Source organism: Eleginops maclovinus, chromosome 3 (assembly GCF_036324505.1).
Source record: "Eleginops maclovinus isolate JMC-PN-2008 ecotype Puerto Natales chromosome 3, JC_Emac_rtc_rv5, whole genome shotgun sequence".
NCBI classification, from domain to species: Eukaryota; Metazoa; Chordata; class Actinopteri; order Perciformes; family Eleginopidae; genus Eleginops; species Eleginops maclovinus.
In genome coordinates, this window is record NC_086351.1 from 11,428,358 (window position 1) to 11,441,016 (window position 12,659).

The 12,659-nt window shown below is 41.6% G+C and overlaps 1 protein-coding gene across 2 annotated transcripts in view; it reads right to left on the reverse strand.

Moving 5' to 3' along the window:
• Positions 1–12,659, reverse strand: part of adam22 (ADAM metallopeptidase domain 22) — a 53,328-nt gene that overhangs the window by 37,119 nt on the left and 3,550 nt on the right. For both annotated transcript variants that reach the window (XM_063878884.1, XM_063878882.1), the window contains exons 3-4: positions 12,038–12,114; positions 853–919 (exon numbers count right to left, since the gene is read on the reverse strand). In XM_063878884.1, coding sequence (XP_063734954.1) covers positions 853–919; positions 12,038–12,114 — 144 coding nt within the window. The remainder of the gene's footprint in view (positions 1–852; positions 920–12,037; positions 12,115–12,659) is intronic.

A 12,659-nucleotide genomic window follows, 5' to 3' on the forward strand; every position in this document is an offset into this window, starting at 1 on the left:
AGGGAAGAGCCTGTGGGGTCAGCAGCAAAATGCAACTGTACAACAAACTGCTGAGAAACATCCGTGGAGCCGATTCAACCACTCTGCTGTGTCTTTGAATCAGGTAGAAATAATGCCATCGCAGCATCATCTATCCTTATGTATATATGTAAATAACCATAGCATACTGAACTCTGCTATCTTATACACTGGAATGGCTTGTTACATTAACACATGACATTAATAAGGGTTCTTGTTTTCTCAAGTCAAGTAGTTTTGATTGAATCTCAAATTGAATCTCAATGTGCAAATATGACAGCTGTTTCGTTCCGAACAAGTCATGTGCCGTCTGTTCATTCAAACTTTTTTTTCTAACTACTGTGGTCAATAATTAAGCAGCCAAGAGCAGAGAGAGTGAATAGAAACAGCAAAATAGCAAAGTGCTAAAACCAAAACAATGACCTCAAAGATGTTAAAATCCTCAGAATAACTGAGGGGGAACTGAGGTCGAACTGAGGAGGAACCAAAGGAATTTTCTTAAGGGATTTGCACAAAGCTTTAGGAATGTGTTCAAAGTGCAGATTGTACTTGAACTTGGCTGAGATTTGTCTACAATTCAATCCAGATGACATCAAGATTTGGCTTGGCTGACAGCGTTTTGAATGTGTTCGGCATGTAATTACAGCGCGTGTTCAAAAGCTGTTTATCCTTAATCACGTAACAATAATACAGACTGCATGAGAACACCTGGGGTGAATGGGATCTCAATGTCAAGACCGCAGCACTTTAAAAACACTGGATATATCTTTCTAACTGCAAATAGTCATAATAAAAGTGAGTGAGCGTGAGAAGAGATGATCTGGAGGAACTTACATTGGTGACGACAGTCTTCCCTTTTTCTGACAAATGCCTCTCCACGTACCCCGAAGAAAGCAGATCACTGGGAACAGAAAAAAGAGAATTAAAGTTAGAAAATGTGTGATTTTCATTCAAGTGTCACTCAGATATGCAGACACGCTAGTATTTTGTAGGATTATTGTATTCAGTCTCGGCGGCTCAGAGCTTCAGCCCCGCTAATTATGACCAGCGTACAGGGACGTAGCTATTTCCAGCACACAAACACAATTATACAAATCACGCCTTCGAGCATATGTCTGGTGTGTGTGTGTGTGTGTGTGTGTGTGTGTGTGTGTGTGTGTGTGTGTGTGTGTGTGTGTGTGTGTGTGTGTGTGTGTGTGTGTGTGTGTGTGTGTGTGTGTCTAAGGAATGAAGGACATGTGAAGGTCAGTAACTTGTAAAAGAAGTAGTGACACAGGCAGAATGGGAAGGAGGCAGGAAATAAATTGAGAGAAGGGAGGAAGAGAAACGGTGGCATAAATAAGAGGAAATCATTCTGCGTGTGCTTTCTCAGCAGAGCTGGACCCAAGAATCCCAATGGAGATACAAACTGCCGGCCCAATCTGAGACAGAGATGTATGAGCTATTGTGCACACACACACACAAGCACACACATACACACACATACACACAAACAGGAATGCGGCATATGAATGGGGGTATGTCCTTTTTTAAGCCTGTTTTAAAGTGTTATTTGAAAGGTTTTAGCATACTTTCTCACAATTAGGTGACCTGGAAATGGACACATACATACACATAAACACAAAATACTGCTGAAGTGTCATTACTTTATTTTTACGTTTGGTAAGCGTTTGCTGGAGCCAAAAGCTTGCACGCACACACACAATCCAAATGCTAAGAACAAATAAAGTCAACCTTGCACCAGAACAGAGAAACATAAAACTCAAACAGTACAATCAGCAAAACAAACTTCCAACTTAATTTACATTTTCTGAATCAGCAGCTTGTCGTTTCAAACAACTACATCATTGGCAAGGCTGTTTGTCAGAGTACATAAAAAAGGAATCATAAAGATCGATGTCCAATTTCTACGTCTTTTTTGTCATGGACCAGCTCAAGATATTTATACATTTAATATCCACTAAATAAAAAAACGGTGATATCTTTGACAAAAGGACAGACTGTTGAAAGCAAAGAAAAACCAGTTACTGTAAAAATGCAGATGGCAGGAAATTGTTTTTCTTTTGAAGGCAGACAGATTGTTTGATCAAATACACACACACACACACACACACACACACACACACACACACACACACACACACACACACACACACACACACACACACACACACACACACACACACACACACACACACACACACACACGGCTGCTTTCTAAGATGACTAATGGGCAGTTTGCTACAGTGATAAAAAAATATGCAGGGAAAGAAGAGAGAGAGCGAGGTAAAAGGGAAAGAGCGAGAGAATGGCTGTCAAGGGGGGAATAATGAGAGAAAAGAAAGGAGGGAGTGAAAGTTAAAAGAGGAACAAGGTGTGAATAAAGAGATCAGGGCCCTAACAGATATCCCATTATGCATTAACACGAAGGTGTATGCCATATGTTTAAAACAGGCAACCCCGGTGGACACACTTCACACTCTCCTCTCTCAGATCACACACCTCACACATCACCTCAGACAACATCCTGCAAATTGAACACGCCATGACTCTTGAGACAAGTAACATTTGATCAAAAATGCTTTAAAAAAAAACATGCTCTCAGAATATTTGCACCCTCATGTGATGAAGACGTTCAGTGTGTGCATGAGAGTCCCTGTGTCACAGGCGCACGCTGTTGGCCTTTGTTCTGCTGGGATGTGTGTTTAAGATTCAGAGCTTGTGATCTTTATCCGGCTTCACGCTGAGCACAGACAGGGGGAGCAAGCGAGGAGCATACTGAGGCAGCAAGGCAGACACACGGGCCTCTAATGGAGGACGCTGATAACAGATTTCAGCTTTAATTGTAACAGGATTTAAATAATTTATTTGACAGACAAAGAGGCAAACTCAGCTCCGACCCATCCCCCACGCTCGCACACGCACACGCGCACGCACGCACACACACGCACACACACACACACACACACACACACACTTACGTAGAGGTAGAGGTCTCCATACAGCCCCCTCCTCCTGCTAACATGCATACACACATGTATAAATGTATGAAAGTGAGCCGCCTCTGTATATTCATGACAGGATGACAGATATACAAACACAGATTTACTCTTATGCGCTGTTTGCATGTGATCTATCTCTCTGTGGACAGAAATGCTGCAAACTTCCAACATAAATGAGGATCAAAGGGAGGCATTTTGTAAGATGATGCTGAGGGGTTCATAAACAAGACTAAACTGGTGAGGGAAAACATAATGTTCATAAATGTGATATATTAGCACATTTTTCACCATTCCTGGGTTTAACGTAACACTCGTCGATGTGTGGCTGCAATGAAGGGAACACCACCGACATATCATGTTGTCTCATTCAGTGTCTGTTACTCTCAATTTTATCAGCTCATTAATTTTCTAAATAGTCGGCTCATCCTCGAGCTACACTGGCGGAGAGTTTTCTTTGCCCAGTCCCCGCCGCGCAACATCTGTTTGAGAGCTGCCATCCAGCTGTCAATCAGGCCTTCAGGAGATTTCAGAGGAGGATCCGCAGAGGCTCCACTTTCAGCTCACAACATCTCATAGACAACCTGCAACAGCTATTTGCATAGTAATCACATCCTTCTCTTGCTTTATCCACACTTCAATGTCAGTCAACACACACACACACACACACACACACACACACACACACACACACACACACACACACACACACACACACACACACACACACACACACACACACACACACACACACACACACACACACACACACACACACACACACACACACACACACAAAGCAGTGCTGGGAAATGCTGCTCTTCAACTTTATCAAATGGGTCTGCAAGAACTAAAACCTAACTGAGCAGTGAGAAGCAGAAGTGCCTGCTTGTCAGTCACGTCAAACTTCATCATTCCTTCTAAAGTATTTTGTTGTGAGTTGCTATAGATGAATTAATCTGCTGTGGCAACCCAGTCCGATCTCCTGAAGTGTATCATCCACGCAAACCGAGTTTTAGTGCGGTCTTAAATTCCTCTCACGATCTGAGTCGCCAGGCACCGCCATGACACTGAGATAAAAAACAACACAAAAAGGACAGATTGGCAGGAGGTCTGTGTGTGTGTGTGTGTGTGTGTGTGTGTGAGAGAGAGAGAGAGAGAGAGAGAGAGAGAGAGAGAGAGAGAGAGAGAGAGAGAGCAGATTGGCACAAGCTTTGGGGTAGCAGGCTTCCCATTGCTTTTCATGCTTGCCAATCTAGTCGTTTCCAAATACCCTTTTTAATAAAGCTAAACCACCCAAACACAAGTTTTTACTTTTTCTTGATCAGATGTTCTCATTCAGCCGCACACATCTGCACACAAGCACTGTAGTCATCAAATGGACTTCTGCTCCATATATGGATTTGTTGCCATTTAACCGGGTAATAAAAGGGCATCGCTACACAAAGGACTGAACATGTGCTGTGTCAGGCGTCTGTAATGAGGATGGGGGAGTGCTGAGGAAACAGAAGGGGAGAAGTGCACTTGGAAAACATGGCGGTGGGACAATGGAAAGGTAGAAAAAGGTGGAATAAGATTGAAGAAAAATAAAGACTTGAAAAGGAGTGAAGAAAAGAAGGAGAGGGGGTGGAGGTTGCTTTTTGGGGAAAGCTGCAGCTGCCTTCACCTGCCCACCGCCCCCTTCTCTAGCATTACCCTCCCTCCCACTGAGGCCTCATTAAAGGTCTCCAGGCTATAATTCATTCACTCTCCAATCACTTATCAGACATGCAATTCCACCGGCACTCTCTTTGGGATTCCTCCTCTTATTGAACAGGGAATACAGACACTCACAAACAACAAATATTGATGCAAATAAAACAACAAATCTGGAAGAAAGAAGCAGCAATTAGAGAGTTTATATTCTCACTTGGGTCCATTATGCAGTTTGAGTGTACAGCACGCAACATACAAGCCAAATGTAGTTGACTCCTGAATTATGAAGGGGCCAGGGATGTTGTGGGCACGAAGGAGAACATGCAGATCTGTATCTGTGACAACATGTGAACTCCATGCCATGTAAATAGGGAAAACATGACTTATTTACTTTCTTTAATTCAGCTGATTATGCTGTTGTACGCCCTTAATTCATTATGAGTATTTGTGGGTGAATTTGCTCTCAGTCTATCCACTGAATCCATCTCAGTTGTGCAGCGATTAAACAGTTAATCTTGTAACAGTAAACCATAATTTCTATTTATTTTTATTCAGCATGACAGAAGAAAATTAGTAATCTATAATAGACAATAGACTTTAGAGAGGCATTAGTATATTTTCCTGCTGAGAGAACAACAGTCTTTCCTTCTGTGGCTGTTTTCAGCAAGGGTCGGCTCTTGGATCTGTCTTTGTCTACACTAATCCTTCATACCGAGTCGAGACAGCTCTACGGAGAAGGGGGGGGGGCAGATGGGTGGGAGAGACAGAGGGGGAGGAAATATAAGGAATATAAGGAGATTGGGTGAGAGAATGATGGAGCGTATGGCCACTTGATGTCCTGCACAGTATGCAAACTCAAATCCTTCCCATTCCTTTCAAAAATCCAGACTGTAATATATTATAATGACTGGATGGATTGCCATAAAATATTAGGCATTACTTGTGCTCAGATAAAGAATACTATTTGTTGGTGAAATATCAACCACTATTAAATGGGTTGCCAGGAAACAGTTTGCTATTGTTTACTTCCTGTTTTAACGGCATTGAAGAGATCCCATCCTGGCACAAGCAATGTTGAACAAATCTGAAGTTCTCTTTTGGCATGGAAATACATTCTCAAAAACAGAAAGCAAATATGAAGCTTAAGTTTAGAGTGATCGATACAGAAAAGAACATATTTCGGTGCCCAGAGCTGTAAATTGCGGAAAACACACCGTCAATGGGATATAGTTAACAAGGCTTTTAGAATATGCAAGTGTCTTTAGATACAGACTCCTGAAAAAATCACCTTATATTTACACGCTGAAACTGCAAACATCCACACTGCTATTGGTCTTTCTAAACTAACCCTGCTCACCTCACCTTCATAAAACTAATCTGTATCCACCTTCCTGACACACACTACAAACTCTGCAAACACACTCAGACACACACAAACATGCACTCCCTTATATTACCAGATCATGCTGTATACACAGTCTTGGATGCACCGCTGAGCCACTTAGCAAACAATCTGTAATATACTGTTTGCGAGCACTGCATTTTCTTACAGACTCACTCACAAACATAATTCCCAATATGATAGCTAAAATATATACGTGTTTGTGTGTGTGTGTCTGATCAGACAACACACAGATAAGAGAAAGAAGCCCTGCCAGAGGCAAGAGAAGAAGAAGAGGAAAGTAGGAGATAGGGATGGAGGGAGGAGAAGAGAAAGAGGGGACTGTTTTCTTTTCAGGGTACTTCTTTCAAGTACCTACCTCCCTCAAGCATGCATGCACACAAACTAACACACACACATACACACTTTATCTCTCCCTAGCACTTACACAACCCACCCACGAAGAGTCAAGGGTGCATGAAGGACATCCACACATCTCTCCCTCTGTCCTTTTCTTTTCTTCTTCTTTAACAATGTCTACTCTCTCTCTCTCTCTCTCTCTCTCTCTCTCTCTCTCTCTCTCTCTGACACACACACACACCTACACACACACACAGACTCCCCTCTCTCAGTGTTTTTCTCATTAAGTCCACAGTAAATCAGATCACGCCTCTCTGCAATAAATTACAGAGCTGGGAATGGAGGTGGAGGGAGAGATGGAGGTGGAAAAGGAGGAGAAGAGTGGAGTTGGGTCGTATCAATGTCAGTATGCAGGCAGCGAGACACGGGTGGATGATATATTATCTTGGAATGGGACATGAGAGAGGGTTAAATCACATACATGTGGAGATGTAAGACTGCGTGCACATGTAAGAACAAGCAACACAGGCATAAATACACACGTGCATGTACACACAGCGGAGGAACGTTCACCAATAACACCAAAGCATCAGCAGCCTTCACGCCCCATGGCAGCAGGACGCTTACACAGATTAGACAAATCAAATGGCCAAAGTCAGACCAAGTCGTGAAATCAACATGGACATGACATCATCTGAAAGGCATTTTGATGCACTTATTCACCCCGCAAATAAACAATAGATGATTGTTGGGCAAAAAATTATTTTCATACAACACTATGCTGCTCAAAACAAGTAGGAAGAGATGTTTGGGACGTCAGTGTCCCCGGAATAAAGACCTCATTTATTTCATACAAAGCCTCTGTTAAACTGGCATTTAGAATACTTCAAGGGCTTGGATGCGAAACAAACTCATCCATATCAACAATGAGCAAGATGTTGGAAATCATCTGGTTGACTGATGATACTAATGTGCTGCTACAAAACACAATAAACTATCTGGGCCTGCTGTCAGATGTGTTTATCTCACATCTGCATTTGGTGTTGGTGTTTTTAGTTCATATGAACTCCGAGTAATATGTTTGCCATCTGCAGGTGACAACATAACACAATCATGTGGACGACGAAAGGCAGAATGCTAGCTAGCAAACATGGATGTAACAATCCATATATTTATATACGTCATACACACAATGCGTGTAACATGAATGTTTGACAACAAACAGGGATCATTTTTGTGGGTTAAAAAAAGCAAGACTTATTTTTGGCTTCAAGTCAGCACTTTTGTGTAAAAATGAGGATGTAAATAATGAACACAAAAAGAGGTAAACATTTGAATAAACTCATTTTAAATATCCAACAAGACTGACTATAAAGAAACAGATAATTAATTTGCCTTTCTTTGTTTGCCCGATTCCCTTCGTTTTCCTCCTCTTGAGTATTGATCCTCCCCTTTACCATCTGAGCCTCATTTCTGTCGATCCAGTCTTGTTATCTCTAATTAAGACAACACTTTACATGCCTCTTCTGCACCTGAGGCCCAACATGACAACACATCCAAACACCCTGCAGCATTTCACATTATGTTGACGACTGTGATGGAAGGATTTTCTCACACACACAAAACCACTGATCCATGGGATGTTTGGCTTGTTTATTGACTAAAATAGACACTTGGAGGGACCCAATGTTTATATCAGTGCTCTATCCCCTCCATCCCCCTCCCAACTATTGTTCACATCCACCGGTGAACACACACACAAATATAAATAACACACTTAGCATTTCCTGCAATTGACCCTCAGTCTTTGCAAAAAATATTTGTGTGAATGCTGGTGAGCTGACACGATACAGTGGTAGAAATTATAAATACTCTAAGTGTTTTTCAGTTTCAGAACCGCACAGATGAGAGGGAGAAGCCCTCTTTTCTTTATACTGCGGCAGCAGATTGTTTCGTAACACTGAAAGGGTTATGAAACTCTCTCGACCCACCTGTTCTCTCTGTCTGAACTCACGCATTGTCATATATAATATCAGGAGATTGGTAAAGGAATCCCAAGGTGATGAATTCACATAGATTTAAGCAGTATTTATTTGTGAATAATTGTCTGAAGATGTTAATCTATATTGGGTTTATGTTGTAAATGAATCTACATCACATAAACAACATGCATACACAAGAGTGTTAAGCTTTCCTGCTGTACCCATCAACATTAACGTGAGTATATGCATGCTGCAGTATATGTGTACTTTTAAACAGTTATATCCAACACACTTCACACACATCTGAATGTTTCCCTTTAACTCACGATGGACAAGCTAGAAACCATTAAAAACACACACATGTATACATACATACACACGTGCACACTCGTCTTTATTCTTAAAGCACCATCTATTATTCAGCAAGAGCAGGTGGGAGGGGCGGGGTAGAGGGGTAGTTGGGGCATGGCTGAATAGAAAGTGGGTGTGGAGGGTGGGGGCAATCAAGGGTGGAGACATGTGTGTTAGTGTGAGAATGAATGTGTGTGTGTGTGCGCATGCTAGGTTAGAGGATGATTTTTTTAAAGAGGCAACCCCCACCCTGTGCACATTTTCAGCTTTAGTCCCATGAATGGTAAAATTGTAGCTGGCCGCTGTGATGGAGGAGTGTGAGGAAGACAAAGACAGAGGGGGAAGAAAGACCCCCATGACCCACCAACCCCCTCCTGACTTCCTCTCCATTGACAGTCACACTTCACAGGGGTGACTTGTGTCAATAAGACATATTGCAATTAAAGAAAAGCCATAAATCTCTAATATATATTACACTTATGCTCACCATGCAGGACACTCATATTCTTATCCTAACAAAATCGGTCTTTGCTAGTTCTGTGCTAGGATAGCAACCTACAGTGCAGTGCATGCTGGGATAGGCAGCCTGCATGACGCTGAACAGTATAATCAGTTATAGTCTGGTGGACGGATGGATGAATGAATGGATGGAAAACATTTGAAAAGGTCTAAAGTATAAGCTAATTAATACATTCCTGGACATGTAAGGAGGAAATGTCTGTTTGCAAGTAAAATATACTCGAATATTGATAGCAGAGGAAAAGAATAACACAGGTGTTGTTATGGTCTTCAGCCATAGTGGCTCTGTAAGACTGAAATAGCTAACACAATTTTACTTACATGCTAGTGCTAGGCAGGTGTAATGTTTACCATGTTCACAATCTTAGTTTAGCATGATAGCATGCTAAAAATCAGACACAAAGCACAGTTCATCGTAAAGGGAATGTTGAACCTTATTCAGGAGTTCACTCAAAGCACCTACCATGGGTTTTGGGAAGTGGTTGTCAAACGGTCATCGTTTGACATTGCTCTCCATGGAGCAGCTAGAATTCACATTGTTGAAATCCAACCAATTAAAAAGTTAACATCTGAAAATGTACATATACCCACTGACGTGTCAAACAGCACATGTAGTTTGAATTCACAAGACATATGACTGTTTAACAATACGCCTACACTCCTATTATTCACAGTCTATGCTGGAACATTAACTCGGGGCAAAGACTCTGAGAAGGCGGCTCAGACAGGATGATAATGATAATGTAGCACTAGAGACACAGACGTCAAGTACAGCTGATAAATAAACCTTTCTTGTTTGCTCATGGCAAGAATTAAACACAACAAAAATGAACAGCAGCAGATTCAGATTTAGTCATTGATCAAAATGAGAGAGCTAGTTTGTGTTACTGGAGGCCAACAAAACAAAAGTTGGCCCATTCAGTCAAAATACGTCCCACTCGTACACCCACATCAACTGGGTTTAATCTGTCTGGCATTGGAAGCTATCCGTAAACAAATATCAGTGTGGCTGTCAAGCCGTGGATCAGTTCACGGAGGATTGCAATACGCAGGAGGAAGATGATGAGGAGAGAATAGGGCAGCAGGAAGGAGAATATGGGATGTACTTATTCAAACTCAGAGGGAAATTGGAAATCTTCCCACATGCAGGATGGAAAACTAAAAGCTATAAAGTACGAATTCTCACAATTTAATCAATGAAACTATGATAGTAATTGTTAGTTGCAGCCCATTTACAAACCTACCTATCATTTTCACTATTGATTAATCTGTTTACTTTCATTTGATTGATTAACAACAACACTTTAAAACCCAAAGGTATTACATTTGATACACCCTGCTTGTTTTCCCATCCAATAGTCCAAAACTCTAAAAACATTCAGCATATGATCCGATAAAACACAAGAAACAGCAAATCCTCACAGGAGAAGCTGGCACTAAGAAATGTGTGTTATTTTTGTTTGAAAAAGTACAAGTAAAGATTTTCAGTCCAAGCTCCACTGCACTGATCCCAGAGTCTCATTCTTATTCAGTACCACACATGTCAAACTGTTCCCCGGAGCAGTCTGCATGGAGGTTACCTCACTCGGTGGAAAGCTAAACAAAGGATTTCTCCCAAATGTTTTCTTTAAGTCAATCTTCTGACAGACTTTCAGCAGGTAAAGAAATTCATTTTAAAAAGAAGCAGTAAGCAGACAATGTCACCTGCATGAATAATGACTCAGCACAGAATCATGTGCTAATGAAAGTGCATGTGCAGAAGCTTGTGCATACATGTATGTGTGCATGTGTGTATTTGTCAATGTGTGAACAACACATTTCTATCCATAACTGGTTGATGCGTCACACAGTGAGCGGCAGGCTTCTCAGAAACATTTCCTCTAAACGTGGGAACTCCTGTGATGTAACGGTTCGCTCTGTGGGGGAGTGACTTCTGCTGCGAGGAGCAGGCAGCATCAGTGTTTGTGTGTTTACAGACTTTCTGTTTTGGGGCGAAATGAGAAAAACAAGCCCTGGTCTCAAGGAGAGAAGGAGGAAAACATAAACAAAAAACAACCACAGAAACGTTTAGAGTGTATGAAGCTGAGGCAAAAAGAAGGGGGGAGGTATAGTGAGAGGAAAAGATGAAATAAGGAGAGAGTTCCTCGCTTTCCATCAGCAGTGCTGTGATCAATATCAGTGTCTGACAGGGCAGTGCTCCGGCCTTTACTGTAAATCACTTCCTATTATCATGGAACCGCTAAATCATACACGCACACAATAACTGACCTGCTGTAAACACACGCACGCATATTCACATAGATGCATATACATTGATTCATACAACGGCACACACCGGCATTATATATTAATGTCTTAAGAGTGCATTCCCAAACACAGGCAATAAACAGCACCAAGAGAGCAGGAAAATATGATCTGCAGAACCACGATGACCAATTTCAGGTGAAATACTGGAGTCAGCACTCGAATAATGCACAATATGTGTAGCGAGGAGCGAGTGTTGCAAGAAAGTGAAAGTTTAAGTCATATTTAATGAACATTTTGGGTAGAGAAATCATGCCACCTTCGTTCACCATAAAAACAATATTGATTGTCAGCCAAGCCACACTATTTTACAGAAGTAAAATGCAAAGGAAACCTTACAACACAACTGCAGAGACACATAAACTATTAGTGGTAGATAGCTAAGTATTCAGGTGGACAGATTTAATAATATAATAACTGTTACTCACTGGTTTAGTTCCACATCCAAGAGGAATTTTCGGCCAAAAGCGTCCACTTGAAAGCTTGCTTGGGCCACATGGTTCACCTAGGGAAAACAGAGAAGACATGTCATTTACTATTACTAAAGGCAGACATTATCATATTCATGGATGTATTCATTATCATATGCAAGGATCAATTCTCATCTCCATTGATGGATGACTGCATTGTCTCCTGCAGCAGCATCAGCAGTAGGAATAAGACTGTGTTCATTTAGCCATCAAGGTCTGTCTTCTTCTGTATTTGAATTTCTGCAAAGGATCTCATGTAAGTGCATTTTATATAACATCTTCTCACACACACACAATTAGAAACGCACATATTATTATACTTCGATGACCAGTCATTTCTATGTTTACCAGAGTGAGTTTATTTGTTTCACAACGCCAAGGACTCATTGATATTCCTCATCCCAAACTGAACCAAATAATTCCGGACTGCTGTTTGTGATTGATTTGGCTGGAGGAGGGTCTTCTGGGCACATATGGGACAGGCTTCATTACGAACCCTCAGGTCAATGAGAACTCGGCACAATCATTCCTCTGCAGGTCCAGGGGAGTCCCCGAGCTGAGCTAAAACCCCGCTCACCCT